This window comes from Rhipicephalus microplus, chromosome X, assembly GCF_043290135.1.
Source record: "Rhipicephalus microplus isolate Deutch F79 chromosome X, USDA_Rmic, whole genome shotgun sequence".
Lineage (NCBI taxonomy): Eukaryota > Metazoa > Arthropoda > Arachnida > Ixodida > Ixodidae > Rhipicephalus > Rhipicephalus microplus.
The window spans coordinates 405,625,557-405,649,537 of NC_134710.1; the positions used below are offsets into that span (position 1 = coordinate 405,625,557).

The window sequence follows — 23,981 nt, forward strand, 5'->3', positions numbered from 1 at the left end:
GAATCACACACGTAGGCATTATGACACTATAGTCGTCATTGGTCGTGTTGGCACGAAATTTTATCACGGCTATAATTATCAACGGTTGTTAAAGGGTTAAGGTTGAGTATGGGTTTGAAAAGGGCATAGAGATTATTCCCGTACAATGGGGCAGGAGAATCATCTTATCTACGATAAGATAGCTTCTTGATGGGGGCAGGTTAAAATTTCAAAGGGGTAGCTTCCCTCCCTGCATCAGTTCTGCCAGTTGTTAAGGCCCTCATATAAAAATCTGCACTTTGCAAGGCGAAATTTTGCCCTTTTATGTGTTAGTGATGACACAACTTTAAATGACGGAGTATGCATCACATCTGTTTTTTTTTTCTTTGTGCTACTTTTTTGTTGTTGTTGCTGAGAGAATACACTGCTTGTTGCAGGCGGTCTCGTCCCAGTCTTTCTAGCGCCAATCGGCCATTCAGCTCACCGGTAAGTGGCGCGCAACTGTGCATTATTGTTTAAGACAAGGAGAAACTTGTGAAGCACTTTTTTACTGTGCGAGTACTGCCCACAGCTACGGAGTGTACAGTTACTGGGAGAAATTTGGAAGCTCAACAGGCGATTTTCATACGCTTAATGTAACCTGAACTCTAGTCATGTTGCACGCATATCTGGATTCAATCAATGAAGTGCGTGTCACAATTGCAAGCCACACAGCCTCACCAGAATAGAGATTTGATATGCACTTTTACTCAAGTACTTAAGGAACTGGAGTGCTACACGTATTTAGCTGCCTGTCTTGCATTTTAGGCATTCTGAATTAAAGGGCTATATCTTATTGAGGATGTTCGTTGTGCTTCAGCTCTTATCACTTACACCCGCCACTATGGTCCAATGGTTATGGTCTCGGTTGCCACTGGTGGCTACTTTTGGCCAAATTGGCAAATTTAAGAGGCCCGTGGCCACCTAAAATTATGAATGGCAACATGGCAAGTTTTTGGCGATTTGTGCCTTAGGTGTCGACTGAGTTATGCATTCAATACTCAGTGTCCTTAAAACAAATGGGCGACAAAACTGTTTCTATTTTTTTATAGTTTTAGACTTGGCCCTGGTACAAGGCACACTTAACGCACAATTTACTATGCCTGTCTTTTTTCTTGTGTGTATCATCTAATTCACTTAGGGAGGTACTGGTGCACTGGTGTCTTCGCCAGAAATTTCCCAGAAAAATTTAGGTCAGTGGGATGCTTCACGTGCCGCAACGGGGAGGTGTCATGCTACGTTTTTTAGGTGCTTTTAGAGCTTTAAGCTTCTTCGAAGTTTCGCTTCTCAAGTGGCTAGGAGACGCTAAGGCTGTGTGTTCCAACCACAGCTTTAACTGTCTTGAATAGCTTGTCGACTTCTTGCCTGCTGTAGAACCCCCTAATTTCGTATATTGAGCTTAAATTTGTTTTTAAGATACTTTTCCTGTGGGCCAACAAGTCAGGCTTATTTGAGCAGCCTTCAGAAATTGCAGTGAAGTGAATGTACAGCGTAAGCATGACCACCCATAAAGCATTGCGCGGGCATTGCGACAGTTATGCAATACTTCCAAATTGGTTTCCGTTGTTTTGTAATTAGGTTATTCAATTATCAGATACTTGATTTCAGAGTAATGAAAGTCTATAAATCTGCATGAAGGCTACGCATGCCATCTATCTTTTGTTGTAGCGATTGCTTCTTCCAGTATTTGCTGCAACGGAAGCCATCACAAGCTTTTGTTATGAGGCGCTAGCATTGAGGGACGCCGCTAGTGCATGCATGCCCTTTTTCAGGGCCACAATGTTGACACAAGTAACATTACAGTCTTTGAAAAACGTCAATATAATTGGGGTTTTATGGATGGTACCATAGTCCATGAGACTGTACGTAATTAGGAATTTTTATTACTAGACATGCCATACATACCTAGAGTGGCGACTTTTTTAGCGAAATTTGAAGAAAAATGGTGACATTTTGCTCGTCCTTTGGCGCATTTCACTCGAAAGTCGGTGACGGCCTTGGTTATGGTGCTCAACTGCTGAGTCGATGGTCACGGGATCGAATATCGGTTGCAGCAGCTCCATTTTGATGCAGGCAAAGATGCGGGAGGCCTGTGTACTCAGATTTAGATGCATGCCAAAGAACCCCAGGGGTTTGAAATTTCTGAAGCCCTACAATATGCCATCCCTCATAATCCTATTGTGGTATTGTGATGTTAAACTCTTACAATTATTATTATTATTATTATTATTATTATTATTATTATTATTATTATTATTATTATTATTATTACTATTCATTAAAGCAAGTTATTGACACTGGCATGATCTATGACCCAGCATCAAGCAAGCTTATTATAGAGGTGAAAAGAATGGAAGTTCAAACTAAATATTGTGATACGGGGTGTCATTTCTTTGTATAAGGTCTAGGAATGCCAGTATTTTGCACCTTCCATTTTCCTATTGTAAATGTCTGATGCACATATTTTTTTCATTGAAGACTTATTATGCCACTAGGCTTATCTGGACATCTTTCATAGTCAATCACCTGACAATCAGGGCCCGTAGTGTTGAGGGGATAAGTACAGAAATGAACTGGAGGAGAGAGGAGTGCTTAACGTGTACACTGCTCTTTCAAATATTTTCATACTATATTGCATCTATACTAACCAAACTGCATCTGGCTCTTTGCACCATATATCGAGCACTGCAGTTGCACAACAGTCATCAGCTTACCTAACTCGTAGGTAAAACTTATCACCGTGATAGTGGAAGAGAAAACTTCAAGTGCTCGGTGGCTATGGGCATGCTAATTTTTGACGAAGCTAGGGGGGGGGTGGGATCAAATAATGCCCTGTAAAGAGAGTTTTGCTAGAGTTTAGGAGTGCTATGCCGAGAAAACACCTTTTGAGAAAAAGTTTGCACTGCCACGAAGCCCCGCTTCAAGGTTTAAGGAACTTATTACCCTCGCATTGATTAATTATTTTTTAAGTCTTCAAGCTTCTTATAGGGGCTTATATGGTCTAAGTTAGTGCATTTTAAAATGTGATTCATTTTACCTGTTCTCAATAGCATCCTACTGAAATTCAAATCCTGCAATCACTCGGAATTTTTTTTCTTCACTTTGAACCGAACAAATGGCATTCACACATTCTTTGTTCCAGTTTTAAAAAGTCTTGCATAGGTTAGTTGGGTTTTGACAAATATGCTAAATTTTTTTTATAATATGTGAAATGTACATTTCCAATCCATGTCCGCCACTGTGGATCAGTGGCTGAGGTGTTCGGCTGCTGGATCCATAGGTCATGGGTTCGATCTCGGCCGTGGCAGTCACATTTTGATAGAGGTCGAATGATAGAGACCCGTGTACTGTACAATGTCAGTGCACGTTAAAAAACACCAGATTGACATTTCTGGATCCCTCTACTATGGTGTGTTTCATAACTATATCCTGATTTTGGGGCGTTCAACTCCAGAAATATATTATATTAGTTTTGTAGGTATTCGATCACAAGTTATTTGACGAAATCACAATTCACTTCGAACCACAGAGAAGTGTGGGCATGTTGCGAAGTTGGCACTGAGTGTCCCCTTTGGACCCAACGTTAGCTCATTTTACACCTTGTTTCACCAATCGGGCATTACGAGTACCTCGTTTACCAAAATAATTGACCGGGTGTATTAAGCATGTGGGTTTTCATTCCAGATGAAGGCTACACCTGTGAGCAGCGAAAGTGTTGAGGACTTGCAGAAGAAGCTGGCAGGCCTCCGCAACAGGAGTCGCCTCTTGGATGAGGAAATCGAACAGCTCAAGGCAGAGTGAGTGATCGACCACTTTGCCTAGAAGTCTCGTTTCATTCTGCTTAAACACACTCTTGGTTCACATATTTCCCGATTTCATTTCTGACGCTCTCAGCTGGACTCACTTTTCTTGTGACCCCATCTGTTACTGTAAAAAAACACTAGTTTCATGCTCTATGTCATGACCAGAGCACAAGGGATACCTGCATGAATCTGTAATGCCATCTGCAAAACTTACGGCTGTTATCCTCCTCCTCAATTTTTTTTTGACATTCCTTAGTTTTTCTTTCTAGCTTTCTGTATTAGTCTTCGTATTTTGACCTGTAGGCCAGCACTGGCAAAATACAGTGACCACACCAAATGTTTCAGCAATGAGAATCTCTGATAGCTCAGTGAGAGACATGTTCATACAGAGTTCTTCAGTTGTATGAGTGTCAAAACTCTCGATAGGCCTTATGTATGAAAATCTAGATGCCACGTCAACCAAAATCATGCTGTGAAATGTTGTTCTTAGGAAGAGAAGGAGGTGAGCGTTTGATTTGCATGGCAAAAAAATATACATTTGCACGAACACAAAAAAAATGCAAAAACGGGAATGCTACGATCAAGAAAAGGTAAACTAACAAGCACTGTCAGTTCTCGTTAACGAGGGGAAATCTCTACTAGTTTAAATGGTCCTTCGTGTTGAAGTTCTTGTGCTGGAGTCTGGATGCGTATGGAGACAGATGCGGTTCACCGGCGGTTCATGCCCTTCAATAGTCCAGTGCGGAAGCCGCCGTGGTGGGAGTGCACAAGCTCGGGCCTGTAGCCCGACGACTCACTCCCCCTACCGGTAGACGATGTCATCTGCGGCGCTGTCTTCTGCTTGAACACTAGAACCAGGCCGTGCCGGGGAATTGCCAATAGCCGCGGTGGTTGAATGGTCACCAGGACCCCATAAAAGCAGTCGCCGGCTAGGTGGACGCTTTGACGCCCAGGTACTCGCACCCGACAAGCTCGCACGCTAGCCACGTTTTTCCAACCACCTGCACGATTCTTTCTCTTCCTTTTTCTTGTCCTGACTCTGGATCTTTGTGTGCAATTTTTTTACTTTTTCTTCTTTTTCAATTGCCAGCATTCGCTACACTCGCGCAATAGCCCATCTTGCACACCGTGTCAGTAGCCCATCTTGCCGTGCCAAATTTGAAAATCTCTTCACTCACGCACTTCACTCACAACAACATCTGGTGTCAACATATTTGCACAGCGTTGTCTTGTGCTGCACAAATATGTTGATATGCTAGCCCATGAGTAGTGTGGCATTGATGAAACAAGCAGTGTGTTTACATTGGTGGGCTACATTGTTCAGATGATATTGTGTCCACAGAGCTCTTCGACCTTTCTTGAAAGTGCTTGTGCCAATTGGTGTAATTGTCGCAATTAATTGTCGCAATTGGTGCCAAGTGGTGTGTTCGGCTGTCACTCCCAGGTATAACATTGGTTTACTTTCCATCACAAATTTGTCCATGGGCATGTCCATATTTTGGAACGAAGTTTAGCAACAGGTGTAACTGAAGAACTCTGGTGTTCTTCCATCACATAAGCTGTAGCACAAAACGAGGCTTGTGCATTTATTATGGGCCTTAAACCTTGCACTGCTTCTTGTAGTATTGGTAGGAGCTAACGTTTATAACTGCACGTTAGCAGTATTCTGCAAACACAACTCAGAAAACACTCAAACCCCAAGGCGGCACCAATGCCACCTTATAAAAGCGAAGGAGACATCGGTCAATCATTGCAGTGGGTGGGGGGATCTTGTTCTTCAGTTGAGGTATTTTTGTAGGCCATGGATTTTAGCACCAGTGGAGTGACTGAATAGTTGAATCTTCAGTTGCTGTTCTTTTAGCGATAAAGTTTCAAGTGTAACAAAGTCCCACAGATTCTTTTGTAATCATCTTGCGAAACACCTTGGAATTCATGCAACCAGTATTTTGCCACGCACATTTTCTATTTTTCTTTTTATTTCATTCAGTTTCGCCTACAAAACTTGTCAGGAATGCTCAGTGCAAACTGTGCCTCATTGTTTGAGAAGATTCGCAATTATAGTACATCGTTCTGTTAAGATTGCCCGCAAGACGTGAACACTCGAGATTATTTCAGAGCTTTCATGAAGACCAGTGATAAGGCTGGAATATTTGACGGCACATGTATAAATGGAGACGCGCTCCACCGCATGTCAGTTGATCGACGTCCGACTCTCTGTTCGCTGCTATTAGTGTCAGTGTGTATCACTGCAACCTAACTTTTCATTTACCGGCCACAAGTTTGCCCAAATAAACAGTTTCATTTTGGACAAGTCGTCTCTGCTTTTGTCGACATCACGATCCGGTGACAATATATATCATAATAATTAGGGGAGTGAGCTTACAACAGCTGTTATTGTAAAAAATGATGTGGAAGAAAGAAGAAAGTGGTTATTTTTATTGACCATTATTCATGGCAGATGCCCACATCAAAGTTTGTTCTAATGGCCAGTATGTTTATTGGCAATTACCTATTTTACCAGTTATCTCTAAATTTATAATGTTTAGGGGGATGTTTAATAGTGAAAGAAGTGAAGGTGGCCGTTATGAGGAACATAATCGTTTGCGAGAGACCCTGTGCCTTGTTTTTCAGGTTTCAGGAAAAGTGTTCGGATAAGCCTTCAGAAGAAAAAAAATGCAGAAAGAAAAAAGACCGAAATAAAACAAAGCCTACATATATCAACACATTTTTAATGGAAACTATTAAGTCCAACCCACTTATAACAATCCCTATCGGTTATAACGACCATATTTTGGTGCACTTATGGTTTTCTTATGCTACCCTTTGAAACTGAGTCTACATACAGCCAACATTTTTCGAACACTTCCGACACAGTCGCGGTAAAAATATGGCGGGTAGGACGCGAAAAAAGTGTTAAAACAGGCATTCTAAAGCAGGAGATAGGCGCTTGCTCGCGTGTGCCCTGCTGCTGTTTACTTGCGACAAAGATACACCGCGGTGAACTTCGCACGCAGACTTCAGACGTTTTTTAACCGGCTTAACGGAAGTGAGAGGGTAAAAAAACAAGAAGAAATAGGAGGCAGCATGAAGTTTTGCGGTCAGCTTTCACACAGCAAACTTTTTTGACACCGTTCTCGGCATTGACCGCCGACAACTAATCAACAATGTCTTCGAACGCAAGAAGCCATAAATGCGAGAAGCGATAACGACTCTCCCACATCACAATGTGCCACAAAAGGTTTCCGCGGGGCAATGCCTCAACAGATAAGCATCAGAAAAGAGCGATGGTGCGGTAGTCGGTCGGGATTAACGTGCAATTTTGACTCATCGCCGGCAACCTTATCTCGGTCATCTGCAGAGCGCTGCTCAGCGTAGTAACGGAAGTACAAGCGCGCTATGCTGCCATTCGCAAGTTCACCGCCGTTGCGTCGTGCGAGGCCGTTTGCGCGCATTGCTCACAAAATTCTTCGTTGTGGTAAACAAACAGGCTACTGGCCGCAGCCGAGCACTATCCTGAGTGAAGCATGCGCGAAGAAAGCTCAGACGTGCGCATACATCAAACTGGAAATGAACTAGCATGCGACGGCGAGAGCTGACTAAGCGACATGCTGCACGCAGCTAGTCAGGTATGATTGGTTCGACGGGGCAGTACTGCGCTTCAATGAAACGGCCCGAGTCTGCTGCGAAAATGGCCATTGTTTAACACGTGAAAAGCCCCAACTTGTCAGCACTTGTTTTTCGCACTTTTGAATAAAAATGCCCAAGAAAAAAAAAACACTTTGGCCACTTTGATTTTCATGGGTGGGTCCATATACAACAAACTACATATATAACAAGAATTTATCGCGGCACTTTGGAGTTCGTTATAAACAAGTTTCACTGTACCCAGTAATGCCAAGGAAAGTATAGGAAACATTTTTCTGTGTTTTTTTTCTACATTATAGTAACAACTGACGGAGAAGAATAAGCCCCTTTGCATTAATTAGGCCTGAGACATAGCACCACCATTGTGGTCCGAGATGACAAGAGGCATTTTAGAGACATCGTAAAAGCTGTGCTGGACATTTCATTAATATGTTGTGTAGCTCCTATCAGAAGGAAATGAATATTTTCATAGGCTGGCCGTCTTCAGTCTGAGTATTGAACAGTGGTTAATATGAGCAGGATATCATGCGCGCATGATTGTCAAGAACAGCAGAGGTTTATGTTGGGTGCGCTTGTGCCATGTGATGTAAGGACAGTGGGTGCTCATTGCTAGACGGTGCAATTTGATTTCAGCTCGCATGCCCTTGGAACTTATAGTGCCAAAGTGCCTGGTGCTGCGCTGCATTCAATACAAGTGGCTTTTGGTACATCCTTGCAACCACACTAGTACGTTCAGAGTGGTTCGCTTGCTTGATGCATCTACTTTTTTCGTGTTTTAGAGCTATGCAGCACGTCAAGTCCTGAGAGCAGGGAAATGGGCACTTGGGAGAGCATTGGGTTACTCCCTGTAAATGTCTACAGGAAAAAAAAGAACATCAGGGAGTCATTATGGCCAAAATCATAAGACCGAAGTGTGCCGTCGAGCATGTTGACCTGCCAAATTTTTTGCTTTATCCCCCTTTTATGAAGGTGCCCCCTCACTTGCCATTTTTTTGCGGCATCAAGGATCGTCATACCTTGAATATTATTCAGATTGCCTTTGCTTGCCCTTGGTGGCAATTATTACACAGCTTCTCGCTACAGCATGCCTCATAATTGGGCCATGGTTTAGGCATGTAAAACCGCACAACTCAATTTTGATTTGATGTGACCATCATTTCTGTGTCTTCAGGGGCTGCACCATCGAGGAGCTTCCTTGGCACATGGAGCAGCTGCATACTTACAACCAGATCAAGGACATTGCTCATCAAGTGATTGGCAGTTTGGGTAAGTTTAACATTTTATGTAGTTACTTGTTGGGGATTATCAGACGCATATTATTGCTTCTTCATCTCGTTGATGTAAAGTTTTCTGCGAAGGTGCTTTGACTGCTTCACTTTTTTTTTTTTTCTAACGCCCCGCCGCAGTGGTCGAGTGGCTAAGGCACTTGGCTGCTGACCCGCAGGTCGCGGGTTCGAATCCCAGCTGCGGCGGCTGCATTTCCGATGGAGGCGGAAATGTTGTAGGCCCGTGGGCTCAGATTTGGGTGCACGTTAAAGAACCCCCGGTGGTCTAAATTTCCGGAGCCCTCCACTACGGCGTCTCTCATAATCATATGGTGGTTTTGGGACGTTAAACTCCACATATCTACCTATCTATCGCATTTTTTCTAACGGCAAAATCGGCCTTTTTTGTCCATCGTAATTCTATTTTGTTTAATTTCAGGCAAGCTCAGAAGCTACTTTATTCCTGTGTGTTTTGTAGGCCATACAGCACCTTTTGAAATAACTCGCCTAACCTGACCTAAATCAATCTGAAAGCTGATGTCAAAACCATGAAGTGTGTGTATGCCTAATTCAGCCAGTGGTGACGAAACTACTTTTTTTTGCTTTTCTTGGTAGCTTTTGAATTCATAGTTAGCTTACGAAGTTTTTGTCCTTCCGGTGTACCACAAGTAGTTAATTGCCGCATCTTGCACAGAACCAGTTCGGCATGCGCATCAAGTGCAGCGCAGTTTTGATTGTGAAAACAGAGGCTTTTATCGTCGTTTGAAATCAGAGTTGTCAGTCACGTGGGGTCAGTCACGTGTTGTCAGAAAGAACTCAAGAGCACCCCACACACTCTGCTGTTGTACTTAAATACAATGATTGTATTGCTAAAAGCTGCCAAGTACATCCTTCCAATTGGTGTGCTTTTGTGTGAAGAAATGCCAGGCAAAAATTGTGTCTAGAGTAGTTTATTATTGGGTATTTTGCATCTTATGTTCTTCGTTTGCCACAGGTATGAAAGATGAATTAACTTGTGAACATAATGAATCTATAGTTTTATGTCCCAAAACCATGATATGATTATGAGGGACACCATAGTGGATAGCTCCAAAAATTTTGATCATCTAGTGTTTTTTAATCTGTACTAACGTCGCATGGCAGACAGGTCTCTAGCATCTCTTCTCCATCGAAATGCGAGTGCTGCACTCGTGGCTGAACCCGCGACCTTCGGGTCAGTAGCTAAGCACTATTGCTTCTGCTGCAGACAATCTTGTGAACACACAGGCTTTTCACGAAGAATAATTGGGGCACCAACCCACTTTCACCCTGCATGCATGATGGTGGCTATGTATAGCGCGTGTTTTTGGGAAACATTTTTAATGCAGTGAGCTTTTTGAAACATGCAAAAGCTTTCCACGCTATTGTAAAAGGTAAAAGCAGCACAAAATAGACGAGACGAATGAAGAAACATGCAGGAAGAGCGCTGACTAACGACTGACTGTTTTACTGCTTCAATGCAGTATAAAGGAAAAAGGTGTGGGGTAACAAGTCATGTGCAATTCCAAGCCATTCGTCACGATACAATGTGTGGAAGCTGTAAGTCGACAAGACTGCAATTTTAAGAGTGCACCTAGCCACATGTGAGATAGTTAATCTCTTCTTTGCTCAGTGTTATGGATGGTTCACTAACACATGTGTCGCCCTTTAGTATTGCGAAAGCCTCGGCTATCAGACAACTGTGCACGCTTGGGTATTTTTCTATGACTGCAGTCTCTGAACTTCGGCATGCACCTTCACGTGCTACAATGGAGCGCCATGTTGCTGCCGTGTTTTAGACGATGATTGTTAAGATGTTTGCCGAGTGGCTAATTAAGACAATCGCCTGTTTGTCCAGTGTCTGTTTTCTTGCAGGAGAGTGGGACCTTATAGACAACGTTCGCCGTGCTTTCAACAAACGGTCTTTTGTGTTTTGTTGTACACGGAAGCTTCGTGGGTCCTTCTTGGTTGACGTGTCTGCAAAGTCTTCCTAGATTATCGGGGGCACCAAAAAGTACTTCCACGTCCAATTTCGGGGTGATTTTTTAAATTTTGTGTGAGATGCCATGAACGGCTTTTAATCGTTTGTTGCTGCCGTTCACTCCTTGTACCTATGAGAGCAACTTATGTGCCGGGCCAAGCAGTAAATCCTCAGGTTAAACCACGTTACACAGTCTACTCGCCTGCTCACAGAAGCATGACTGCTGTGTTTAGTCAGCGCTCATCCTGTGTGTTTCTTCGTTTGTCTTGTCATTTCTGCGCATCTTTTACCTTTCATACAATGTGTAACCGACTAGCCCAAGAAAACGCACTTCTGGGGTTCATTTCCATGCTAAAATGCTGCTTTCTTCCACAGTGTATTCATTTGGAATAAAAAGTTTATGCAATAAGAGAATAATATGAGAAGAAGCAGACTAATTTCTTGAGCTTGGGCACAGAGCTTGGATATCAAAATGCAACCAATGTTGAATAGTACTGTTTTTTATTAATGTGAAGCTCAACTGTGTGAAAGAATTGGCTTCATATTTAGCTTAACTGGCATCCCCAAAATTTCAGAGCCCCATTGCACCAACTCTTGGTGCAATGGCCTACAATGTTTTGGCGTATTCGGTTGGCCGCTCTGGTCCTCTGGCTCAGAGTTGCCAGATGAGAGGCAGCTAGCAGTCAGAGCGCGAGAGGCAGCGTACCAACCGACTACATCGGCAATGTCAAAGCACTTAGTGCACTGCGCCTGTAGCGCCACCACGCAGCTAGCGCTGGAAGCTGCTGGTTAAATATTGCTGTGCCGCGTCGACAAATGGTGCCAATCAGTTCAGTGGACGTCTCTGACATGTCTGACCCTTGTTATATCCTCTCTCTCTGACATGTCTGGGTGTAGCGAAAGCCTCCTGAACTCAACACATAAATCTGGTGATCGTCCTCGTCCGAAATGCTATCTTCAAGACAAATCACGAGGCTGTCTGCAAGTTGCTTTAGCGACAGCTTTGACATTTCCTCTGCGTTCGCTAGCCACCTCGTTATTGACATGGTGCATTTATGGCTTCGTAGATGTGAATTCATCCCACACACACAAAAAACGTCATTAAAAACGCACATGCACAAAGTATTACGCGTTCGGCGATACCCCCTTTCGAAATGAACTCTCACACCCCTCACCTCGTTCTCCTGCCAGCAGCCACAGTATTGGCTTGCTTGTGTCACGTGAACCGTCCTCCAGGTCAGATCGCGCCACACTCTCACTTCGAAGTCAGAGCAATCAGGAGTGCTCTGAGTTAGAGGCTAACACTCTGAAAGAATCAACTAAAGGTAGTCCAAGCGCCGGCAAGATACAGGTAGTCCAAGTAAAAGGTAGTCCAAAAGTAAAAGGTAGTCCAAGTAAAAGGTAGTCCAAGATAAAGGTAGTCCAAGTACCGGCAAGATACAGCTGTTATATACCTTCCTCTTGAGGGATAGTGGCAATCTACCTGTCATAATTTGAGAGTGCTTGCCGAATGTGCTCCACCCCATTCTTATTCTTTTAGTTACTTCAATCTCGTGGTTCGGCTCTGCGGTTATTACCTGCCCTAAGTAGACATAGTCTTTTACAACTTCAAGTGCACTATTACCTATCTCGAAGCGCTGCTCCTTTCCGAGGTTGTTGTACATTACTATCGTTTTCTGCAGATTAATTTTAAGACCCACCTTTCTGCTCTCCTTGTCTAACTCCGTAATTATGAGTTGCAATTCGTCCCCTGAGTTACTCAGCAATGCAATGTCATCGGCGAAGCGCAGGTTACTAAGGTATTCTCCATTAACTCTTATCCCTAACTGTTCCCATTCTAGGCTTCTGAAAACCTCCTGTAAGCACGCGGTAAATAGCATTGGGGAGATTGTGTCCCCCTGCCTTATACCCTTCTTGATTGGTATTCTGTTGCTTTCTTTATGAAGCACTATGGTAGCAGTTGATCCCCTGTAGATTTCTTCCAGAATGTTTATATATACTTCATCTACGCCCTGATTCCGCAGTGTCTGCATGACGGTTGATATTTCTACTGAATCAAACGCCTTCTCGTAATCTATGAAGGCTATGTATAGTGGTTGGTTATACTCTGAGCATTTCTCTATTACCTGATTTATAGTGTGAATGTGGTCAATTGTTGAGTAGACTGTTCGAAATCCTGCGTGTTCCTTTGGTTGATTGAATTCTGATGTTTTCTTTTCTCTGTTAGCAATTACCTTTGTAAATAGCTTGTATACTACAGAGAGCAAGCTGATCGGCCTGTAATTCTTCAAGTCCTTGTCATGTCCTTTCCTATGTATTAAGATGATGTTAGCGTTTTTCCAAGACTCTGGTACTCTTCCCGTCAGGAGACACCTCGTAAACAGGGTGGCTAGTTTTTCTAACACAATCTGCCCTCCATCTTTCAGCAGATCTGATGTTACCTGATCCTCACCAGCAACTTTGCCTCTTTGCATGCTCTCCAAAGCTTTTCTGACTTCTTCTATCATTACTGGTGGGGTGTCATCTGGGTTACTGCTAGTTCTTGTAGTATTAAGGTCGTGGTTGTCTCGGCTACTGTACAGATCTCTGCAAAACTCCTCCGCTATTTTAACTATCCTATCCATATTGGTAGTTATTTTGCCTTCTTTGTCCCTTAGTGCATACATTTGACTTTTGCCTAGCCCAAGTTTCCTCTTCACTGCTTTGACGCTTCCTCCGTTTTTCAGAGCGTGTTCAATTCTCTCCATGTTATGCCTTCTTGCATCGCATACCTTACGTCTATTAATCAACTTCGAAAGCTCTGCCAGTTCTATTTTGTCTGTTGTACTTGTCACTTTCATGATTTGACGCTTCTTAATTAGGTTCTTCGTTTCCTGGGAAAGCTTGCCAGTGTCCTGTCTAGCTACCCTGCCTCCAACTTCCACTGCACACTCCGTAATGATACTCGTCAGATTATCATTCATTATATCTACGCTAAGGTTGGTTTCTTCACTAAGAGCCGAGTACCTGTTCTGCAGCGACACTTTGAATTCCTGTACTTTCCCTCTCAGTGCTAGCTCATTGATTGGCTTCTTGCGTATCAGTTTCTGTCGTTCCTTCTTCAAGTCTAGGCGAATTCGAGACCGTACCATTCTATGGTCACTGCATCGTACCTTGCCAACCACTTCCACATCCTGCACGATGCCTGGGTGTGCACTCATTATAAAGTCTATTTCGTTCTTATTTTCGCCATTAGGGCTCCTCCATGTCCACTTGCGGTTTTCTCGTTTTTGGTAGAAGGTATTCAAAATCTGTAAATTATTGCGTTCTGCGAATTCTACTAGTAGCTCTCCTCTGGCGTTTCTAGTGCCGATGCCATAATCTCCTACTGCCTGGTTTCCCGCCTGCTTCTTCCCTACCTTTGCATTAAAGTCTCCCATCAGTATTGTATACTGTGTTTTTACCTTACTCATTGCCGATTCCACGTCTTCATAGAAGCTTTCTACTGAAGGGTCATCATGGCTGGATGTAGGTGCGTAAGCCTGTACCACCTTCATCTTGTATCTCTTATTCAGTTTAATTACGATACCTACTCCCCTTTCATTAATGTTATAGTATTACTCTATGTTGCCAGCTATCTTTCTGTGATTTAGGAGCCCCACTCCCAGTTCTCTTCTGTCAGCCAAGCACCAATAGAAAAGGACGTGCCCATTCTGTAGCACTTTATAGGCCTCATCTGTCCTCCTAACCTCACTGAGCCCTATTATATCCCATTTAACACCCTCTAGCTCCTCGAATAGTAAAGCTAGATTTCCCTCACTAGATAAGGTTCTAGCGTTAATCGTTGCCAAGCTCAGGTTCCAATGGCGGCCTGTCCGGATCCAGAGATTCTTAGCACCCTCTGCTGCGTTGCAGATCTGACCGCCGCCGTGGTCAGTTACTTCACAGCTGCTGGGGACTGAGGGCCGTGAGTTATTTGACGTATGCATGTGGAAGGTAGTGGCCAGATACTGCACCAGGGTGGCCAATCCTTCTCTGGTGAGGGAGTGCATTCCCGGCGGTTGTTACCGGTGAGGCCGCACCCAAGGCCTTCTTAATGCAGTTCCATCAACACGCGGATTTTTTATTATTTTTTTTTAATCCGGTTGGAAACTGCGCGGCAACGGGATTTGAACCACGGACCTCTTGCATGCGAGGCGGATGCTCTAACCACTACGCCATCGCCGCACTTGCCATATGAAATACAAGCTGCTTAACCCCCTGCTCACATTCTTAGCAGCCCTCAGAACCCCTTCGGATTTGCAGTATGCTTCACCGTGTAGCGTTCTGTCTTACGGCAGAGCTCACTTTTAATATCCGGTGATGGTGCTGTGTGCAAAGTGGCCAAAGACATACTTGGCGAGAACTCACTTACAACCTATACCTTTACATGGTTTCCGGCTCATATGAGAATCATGGGAGAAGGGATTACCAATCTCAATGAGTTGTCTCACTCCAGGACGCGAGGGTTAGCTGTCCGCGGCCATGGAGGACCTCTGGGTCAACCTGGAAACTTGGTAGCCGGGAATCCGTCAACTGCTTACAATGAAGTTACCCAGCATTTCGCATGATAATACAGTTTTTCCACCTCCACATAGGAAGTTAAATACAGCGCAGTTGCTGACCTTGAGATTGCTTCAAACAAAAATGTACCTCAACTGTGCCTTTTTCCACAAGCTTTATCCTGATGTTTATTTAACTAACTTGTGTATGAAATGTGGTGGTTTAGCCACCTTACAGCACATGCTCTGGAAGTGCCCTTTGGTACGTGGCACTGATACAAGCATAGTCCAGCAAGTGGGGCTCCGCTTTGAAGATTCAGGCGGTAGGTCTCTGCCTTACTGTCCCATCGTAAGAGCGGCCTACAAGGCGCCTTTGGGCTTTGAAGTTTTTCCAAACCAAACGATGTAGGAGCGGTAGTGCCTTCTTCATACACTTTTGGACATGCAACTTCTGAAAAAGTTTGATGCTTCACTAGAAGTGAAAGTTGGGCTAGTTGGTGGTTCATGCTTGGGATGTAAAAACAGCGCAAAAAATATAGGCAAAGACTGAAGCAGAGACGACAAGGTGCTAAACTCGCTACTAAAATTTATTGAAAGAAGGACGTACATATATCAAGCATAGCACCTAGTCAAGTGGCACACCATTGCGTTGCTGCGCAGACGTCATGGTGTGCCACGTGACTAGGTCTTATGCTTGATATATGTGTGTCCTCCTTCCAATAAATTTTAGTTGCGAGTTCAGCGCCTTGTCGTCTCTGCTTCAGTCCTTGTCTCTATTTTTGCGCTGTTTTTACATCTCAAGGTTGACACTTGGAAGAGTTTCGGCGTCCCAAACTTCACACATCATACTTTGGCTCTATAGGGCTTGCTGCAGTCCCGTGAAAGCATTCGAATCTTCAGTCATGTCTGAAAAATCAACAGCTTCATCATTCTTATCGCTGGTGTCTTTTGGAATATCCCAATAGTAGTATAGTTTTGTCACAACCGCCTGTCATATTCTATTGTGCATTTTTTCGTGCATTTCGTGTATAAACTCGTTTGTAGCAATTCGCGGTTATAACAAAATTTTCGTGGCCTTTGAGTATTGTTATAAGTGGGTTCAGCTGTATTTAGATAGGAAAAAAAAAACTGAAACACATAAATATTGGGTGTGCAGATGCAGGAAAACATCACTTTGGCAGGTCCTAATTAAAGCAACTTCCAAACTGAGACACTCAGCACGTGTTCTACTAAAGGTAGCTTAGGATAATTTACCTCTTTTGTTGAACAGATTAATCCATGGCGTGCGTGGCATCTTTCTGATAGATGGCATATATTTATGTTAAAAAAAAGGTTCATTCTCTCATTTGTTGAATAGATTAATCCATGGCGTGCGTGGCATCTTTCTGATAGATGGAATATAATTCTGTTAAAAAAAAGGTTGTTTGTTAGTAACTCCATGAGGCTGAGATTTATGAAGTGCTACAAGTTGTTTATTTTACATATTTTCAATTGTATTAGGGAGAAAAGCGCGGATCCTTCATCTTTCGTTCGAGTGTCTCTGCTCGGCCGCCCAGACCAAAGGGCCGGCCACTCTCTCCTGCTCTGGTTATTTTTTAGCAGTGCCGTCTTGTACAGCAGAGGGGTCGTATAAGCCTGGTCATAATCCCATTCACAGACACATTGCTAGGTGTCCCAGGCAAGCTGTCTCCCCCTTGTGAAAGCAGGTGTCGGCCAGAAAAACCGCGATGACTTGAGTGAAAGGGATTATGGTATATTTAATAACCTTCAAGGTGTTCTTCACACGTATCTTTATTTTTTATGAACGAGACAATGGTCAAAGTGGGTTGTGCAATCACATCGCCCGATATGGCTGTCAAGATTGCTTCCCCATCGAGAGTTCGATGTTGAAACATGCTATACAGGCTGAACATGGTGGTTTAGACTAAGTAGCTGAACTGGAAAAAAAAATACTGGTTCAATCTTATCCTGGTTCAGAGATATAAACAACATATATTAATCTATTTCGAAGCTGGTGCGTAACACGGTACCAGTTTGGTGCAGTAAACCTTATGTTCCCTATGGTGACACATTTCACCATGCCTTCAATTTGTACACTTGACACAAGCACAAGTTTTGGGAGGAAAAAGAAGAAAGAAATCTGTTTTTTCACAGATTGGAGACAACGACTGATGCTTTTACATAGCTATAAATGGTCTAATTCAACTGTTAAATACGGCAGGTGTGCTCACAAAGCACGAACCTCTTTGGAAGTGGTGTCAAAAGAGTGCGCAGACCGTAATGTCCTGGAATTTGCGACTCCACAATTCATGCGCACCTAGGGGCAATATAGAGAGGCTGCGTACTGAGGTCCAAACAGTCAAAGCGCTAGTCGTATACCGAAGGAGCACAGTAAGATGGTGTCGCCCATGAAGAAAACAACTAACGGCCAAGCAGATTTCTTTTTTCCAGGTGAGGCACCAGTGTTAACTCATTAACTCTAACCTATTAAATGACCAGAGTATCCTGTGACTACATGTCGCTGCGGCGCCCAAAGTATGTGAACAAATTTCGCAGAGACGCGGTGCTCCATGTGCATGCATTACACAGACAATGCGACCACTTCAAGAACACCGCTCGCGCGTGCGGGACCTTTGGTGCCGACTACAATAAGATGCTCCGCATCAACAACCTGCTCCCCTTCTACAAAGCAGCGTGAACTGCAATCACACTGCAGAAAACTCAATATTTGTGTTAGCGATAGCAGACGCAGTGACCTCCATGAATCCGCCATGCTGCAACTCTGCAGCGCCATCTCATGCTCATTTGAGTTGCGAATAGTTTTATTTAAACCCTTGAAGTTGTTTAGCGGGGAATTCTAAAAGTCAGCTATGTGACCTGTTTTTGTCTTGCATAAGCATTGGTCCAGCCACACTTATCTAATGATACAGTCACACTAGTGGTCACATGTGCAGGGCTGAATCCACATTAGGTTCATTCTGTATAGAAACTCGAGAACGGTAGAAGCTTCAGGACTGTAGGCAGTAAAAGAAGCTTCCATTGAGGGACAAAACTTGCTAGACGAGAAGAAAAAAATGAAAGAGCTTGAAGCAGTAATTGCTGATTTGACTGCTTCAAAAACTCGGGAAAAGCACAAGTGTCAAATGTGGATGCCTTATCAGTGAAGTCGAGCAGCTGTGGAAGACTGCAGGAAGGAAAGTGGAAGAGCTGAAGATTATTATCTAGCCAGCACAAGAGCAAACTGTTGGCAGCTGCATTAGTGTTGTGAGCTTTCGTTCATGTTTGAAACTTGATGTGAACAAAGGTAGGGTGTTTGTAATGAAATTTTTTTTTATGCCCTCAAGCTGTTGAGCTGTGGAATGCTACCTCTCCTCCATTAAAGCATTAAAGGGGCATGAAATGCTCGCTCTAAAACGACAATGTGAAAGCATCGCCGTTCACACGCACTAACTAGGTGACATCAGCCTAAGTAATGTTTTGCCTATCGAGGAACGCGGAACTCCTGGGCACTTGCAAGTGCGTGCAATTGGAACAACCATCAGCATCTTTGCCTTACGCAATCGGCGCTAACTTAAACTCTGCAGCTGATGTCATATTAAGCAGTTTTCCTGTGGGATGCGGTTGCGTATGGCAGATGCCGATGGGTGCCTATTGTGTGCGCTAGCAGATGCCATAGAGTTTCGCGTTCCTCGATAGGCAAAGCGTCTATGCAGGTCCACTCAGACTAATAATATTGTTACGGGGAAGATACACGTATCAATATAGTTAGCGTGTGTAGCTGCCGATGGTGCCACATTGTCGTTATAAAGCGACCTTTTCACGACCCCTCTAATATTCTATTGTGCTGGGCACACTGGTGCTCAGCTTCATGAACATCCGACTCAACTGAATTCACTTGGATTCAAACTGATGAGAAGTTTGTCTAGTCAAATTATGGCTGGTCTAGATTGACTCATGACTGAATCTGCCTTCCTTAAATCAGGAAGGAGCTGCTGTTCTGGCTTTTTAGTTATATTGTGCATGAATCAAATTGTGTAAATTACTTGTCGGACAAACTCTGCGAAACTTTTTTTTTTTGTTGATCAATAGTTGGCTTGTTGATCAATAGTTGGCAGTAGTTTCCTTTTTTTACATTTTTCTGTTTAGCCTGGTCAGAGAGTTTTGCTCTATGAATATGCGTGTAAATTTCTTTTATTTTACCCCTTCTGAGAATGTTCATCAATAAATATAAATTTGGGAAACAAAGCTCTGAGATGGGTATGCTAAAGGGCCATACACCCTTGGCATGTAACGCATAAGATGACCACGTGCACAAGTATGCCTGCTGTAACAGTTTTTCATATAAAATCACTGATATCTATGCAAGCATATCTAGTGCTGTTTCCTACCCACCACTGTGGTTTAGTGGCTAAGGCACTAGACTACTGACCCGCATGTCGCGGAATCTAATCCCAGTCACGGCGGCTGCATTTTCGATGGAAGCAAAGATGCTTGAGCTCCATGTGCTTAGATTTTGATGCACGTTAAAGAACCCCCTGCCATTCAGATTTCCAGAGCCCTCTGCTACGGTGTGTCTCATAATTGTATAGTGGTTTTGAGACGTTAAAACTCGACAATTATTATTACTGCTGTTTTCACTCTTCTAGTGTGCTGATTCCTATGACGTTCTTACGAAACTCACTTATGTGTGTGCCATGCTCTTTGGAAAAGTTTCACTGCTTTGTGTGATCATGTGACCAAGCCACCTACACTGCTACGTCACTGCTCAACTCGGCACCCGGAAACCGAAACTGAAAGTTGTTCACGTATATGAGGTGATATTAAATTATTTAGCTAGAATACATGAATCTTTGTGCGTGTATCGTGTTTCTTGGAGTTATAAGAAACGCCTGCTGTGAAGAATGCGCTAGTCACAAATATGTTGGCACCACTTCTTTAAATCAGTAGCTTTATGTAACATGTCAAAGATCCAAGTTAGTGTGCCGAACCGATTCACAAACTGTTGTAGATTTTTTATTTCTCTGAGCTCCAACTGAAGAAAAGTGAAATAGAGCTGAACCTGTATATTGTTTTTCAGTTTTGCTCCTTGATCTGTGCCGCTGGTTTCTTATGTGCTATTCAAATTTTATTTCCAATGCGTGCATATCTTATCATTACTCCTCTGTCATGTCTGGTTGACTCCGTCCTGTTTTAAAGAATTCGAGAAGGGAATAAGGATACATTAGTGCAATATGCTTCTGTTGATGCTGGGACCTCCAAGATTGGACGGGGATCCAAAAAAGAGAGAGAAGTTAAGATAAAGAAGGGGGATTGAAGTGATGGAAAATCGTAAAACGGGTAATGTGTCTGGAGCCAAAGTTTTGACAAGAGGGCTTGCCGGGATTAATCAGCATGTGATTGTGTTAACCGATCCACATGCGGATCGGTTCACGCAAGCTACCAAAATTGCGGTGCACAAGAACTGGCCACAGGAAATCCCATATTATGAGACTCTGAAGGCTTTCCTTTCTCCAAAGCACTCATGCTGGCTCCTTACAGTCAATGTCGAAGCAGCTTATTAAAACTCTCCGTTGAGAAAACCAGATAATTATTGCTGCCTGGGCCAAAAGGATGGCTGCCCTTGTATGTGGAGCTACCCTGAGGCCAAGGTCAGTTGCGACTCTTATCAAGTAATGTTGATTCTTCCTCCAATTACACTTGTTAAAAGGGTATTGTTTAGCCTCCCTAGGTGCAAAAAACGAATGCACTGGATGCAGGCTAGACGAGCGAAAGTCCGCTGCCCGAGGGACGTGCCCTTTGTTCTGTTGCTCCTGAACCCTTCACGTGAATACAAAAAAACAGAGAGTAACAGCCGGCAGGAGAGTGGGGCAGCAGCTCTGAGAGCACAGGGAGTTGAAGAATTGGCCTTGTACTCGCCACACTTGAGTTCGTGACTTTTCTCAGGTCGGTGAACAACAAGCGCTGTTGTCCGTGGAGCAACTCTATCTGTGTATGTTTCAAACACCCTGGCAAGATAGCGATCTCCTCAATTCATATACTAGGAAAAAATAGCTGTTGTTCTAGTTGCCCACTAGAGCTGTGCCGATACAAGAAAAGGCAATTGAAGAGTGATAACATGTTGAAACTGACATTTCATTCTGGTTTCTAATGGCATAGTATTTGACTGATTTATCTGTTGGCAACGTCTTTACCTGCCTGAGCACTTAGTAAATCAGAGGAACTAGAGAGAAACTCTCCCCAGAGCATATCGTCTCAGCAGCTGCTAGGCTTTCCATGCTTTTCTTGCCGCTAAACGTCTCAATTCGTCATTTGAAGTTAGACACACAAGATTATATGTTCAAGATAGTGTTCCAAACTTCAACACAAAAGGATCATGTGTATTGAAGAAAAAAAAAAGAGGGGTGGTAAACTTTCTTGATAGCCTTGTAGTGAGAGTAGTCATGAGATATAAAAAAATTGCTGGAGTCTTTGAGTTCTTCCAAAAACACATCAAGGCAAATGCTTTTTCACCTTCCTTTCCCTAGATAAACCCTTACTAGCATGATATTTTCTCTTTCCGTCAGGAGGGTTTTTGGGGAGCTGGGGTGCAACAGCTGCACCAATTGTGCTAATTTGATACAATTCCTCATTTTCGCACCGAGCTGCACCAAAACCATGAAATTCGCCGAAATCGCACCACGCTGCTCTAAAATGCCCTACCAGCCTCAAATTTTTTTTCGGTTGCACTGATTTCAACGAGAAATGGAGGCCACATTGCCCATCTGCAGTTTGAGTCATCAATCAATTCAAGCGCGCAGACTCTTGCGTTAAACCACAGTAACCTAACCTTGGTAACCTTAATCCTATCAGGTCAGGGCACTCGCGAGACGTGATCGACCAGATAACAAGAGCATTAATTTTTTCATATTTCTTGGCGTCTTTTGAAAAGTGGTGTACACCTAAAACTATATAGCAACATACTCAACAGAACTGATCTCTTGCCACTAAAAAAGAGTTGCGTGATCAGCAGCCACGAAACTGTTTAACAAGTTCTTAGGTGTGGTTCGATAAAAGGCTTGAGCTTCCAAAAAACATTCAAACATTGCACCTTTTAAACATTTAGGTTCAATGAAGACAAGCATGTTATTATGAAAATGTCATCCAACAGAGTACATAACATAGTACACAAATATAATTGACACAGTGCTCCCTCTTCACCCCCTTAGTGTACCGCTGCTATGATAACTAATATCAGCGATTATGAACGAGGATGTTTAAAAAATGCTGTGTGCAACTTTGTTTTTTTCTTGTTGCATGCGCATTTTAGCTGTGACATTTTGAACTGTCACGGGCTCATTTTTAATTAAGTCATTGTCTCTACAAGCCTTCAAATTTTTGCCGAGAAGATTTGACATCAATTTAGCAATCGTAGCATGCACTGAAAGGTGAAATATAAAGCAGTTGATAATACCCATTATCAATATTAAGGGGAGATACAATCAAAAAAAGTATCACAAATCTGTCGGCTAGCGCAATAAACTCTTTTGCTGTTTAGATAGACTTTTGTCCTGATTTTTCAAATATGTAACTAGTTTTGCAGCATTGCAGAGTTTTCGTTTTGTGCCATGACAATGTATAAAATGTAGTTCCCTTACAACAAAATTTTTATGCTATTAAGCTTTTATTGTTCTGAGCCATCAATGGCTCATATTGCTCATTAACTGTAGAATGCAAATAACTATAAGGAAAATGCGTATAAAACATTTTGATGGTCAAGAAAAACTGTAATGTGAGAATTCTTAGAATACTCAGTGCATACTAATTGCTCACTGTAGATTCATAATAACTATACAGGTGATATTAAGTTAAAAAAAAAAATACTTGCACCCTTCACACATTTAGGATTGTGTGGGCTAAATTTTGTTCCGATCGGGCTACTAGAAGTTCTATGAACATCATGTCTAAACTGAAGAAGTTGTCCAAAAATGTATCTTAAGAAAAATGCATTTTAAAGGTGTAAGTGAAAGGTGACCTGTGTGGAAAATATACGTTTTTAAGATTTATTTTATCATGAAAGCTTGGCAATCATGGTTAATTTTAGCATGTGGCTTCAGTTAACTCCTCATGCAATATGCTATGGAAAGCAGGCAGGTGAAAATTTCCAGCTTATTTTAGACAATAGCTTCTATTTCAGAAGAACGGCTATTTGGGCTAGTTTGTTAAATTCTATGTTAATTGAGTGCTCGTGTTGTCCCTCTTTCCCTTTCGTTTCTCGCCTTCTGTACGCTTTTCTTCCAGCACTTTTGTGCTTGCGCTGCAACCCCTATTGACATGGCCTCTATTTAGTTTTTAGTAGGCACCTCGTGCTCTTTCAAAGCGGTTGAAAGGTACTTCCAGTTTAATTACAATCTTCACTTTTTTTTCATATTGCTGAAGGCCCGTGTGCTCAGATTTTAATGCACTATAAAAAAATTCCAGGTGCTCATAATTTCTGAAGCCCACCACTACGGCATCTCATAATTGTATGGTGGTTTCAGGACGTTAAACCCCACATATCAATCAATCAATCAGTTTTTTTTAATGTAGATAAACCAAACATTTGGAAGCAATAAAAATGAAAGAATGTGTAATTTTAGAAAAAAAAACGTGCATTTTTTTACTCGCATCTCTCCTTAAGGGGTATTGTAATTCATTGCATAACTAGTGTACATCCCTTCCTTACTAAATCCATCGGCAGTTGAAACAGCAGTGT

At 42.8% G+C, this 23,981-nt stretch overlaps 1 protein-coding gene across 6 annotated transcripts in view; it reads left to right on the forward strand.

Annotated features, from left to right (window-relative positions):
- The window catches only part of LOC119160956 (DNA repair protein SWI5 homolog), a 36,845-nt gene that overhangs the window by 4,297 nt on the left and 8,567 nt on the right, over window positions 1-23,981 (forward strand). For 4 of the 6 annotated variants that reach the window (XM_075880210.1, XM_075880213.1, XM_075880208.1 and 1 more), the window contains exons 2-4: window positions 417-465; window positions 3,703-3,815; window positions 8,638-8,732. In XM_075880210.1, the coding sequence (XP_075736325.1) occupies window positions 417-465; window positions 3,703-3,815; window positions 8,638-8,732 (257 nt within the window). Of the gene's footprint in view, window positions 1-314; window positions 338-416; window positions 466-3,702; window positions 3,816-8,637; window positions 8,733-10,607; window positions 11,148-23,981 lie in introns of those variants that run through there. The other 2 variants (XM_075880212.1, XM_075880214.1) reach the window with 2 other exon arrangements.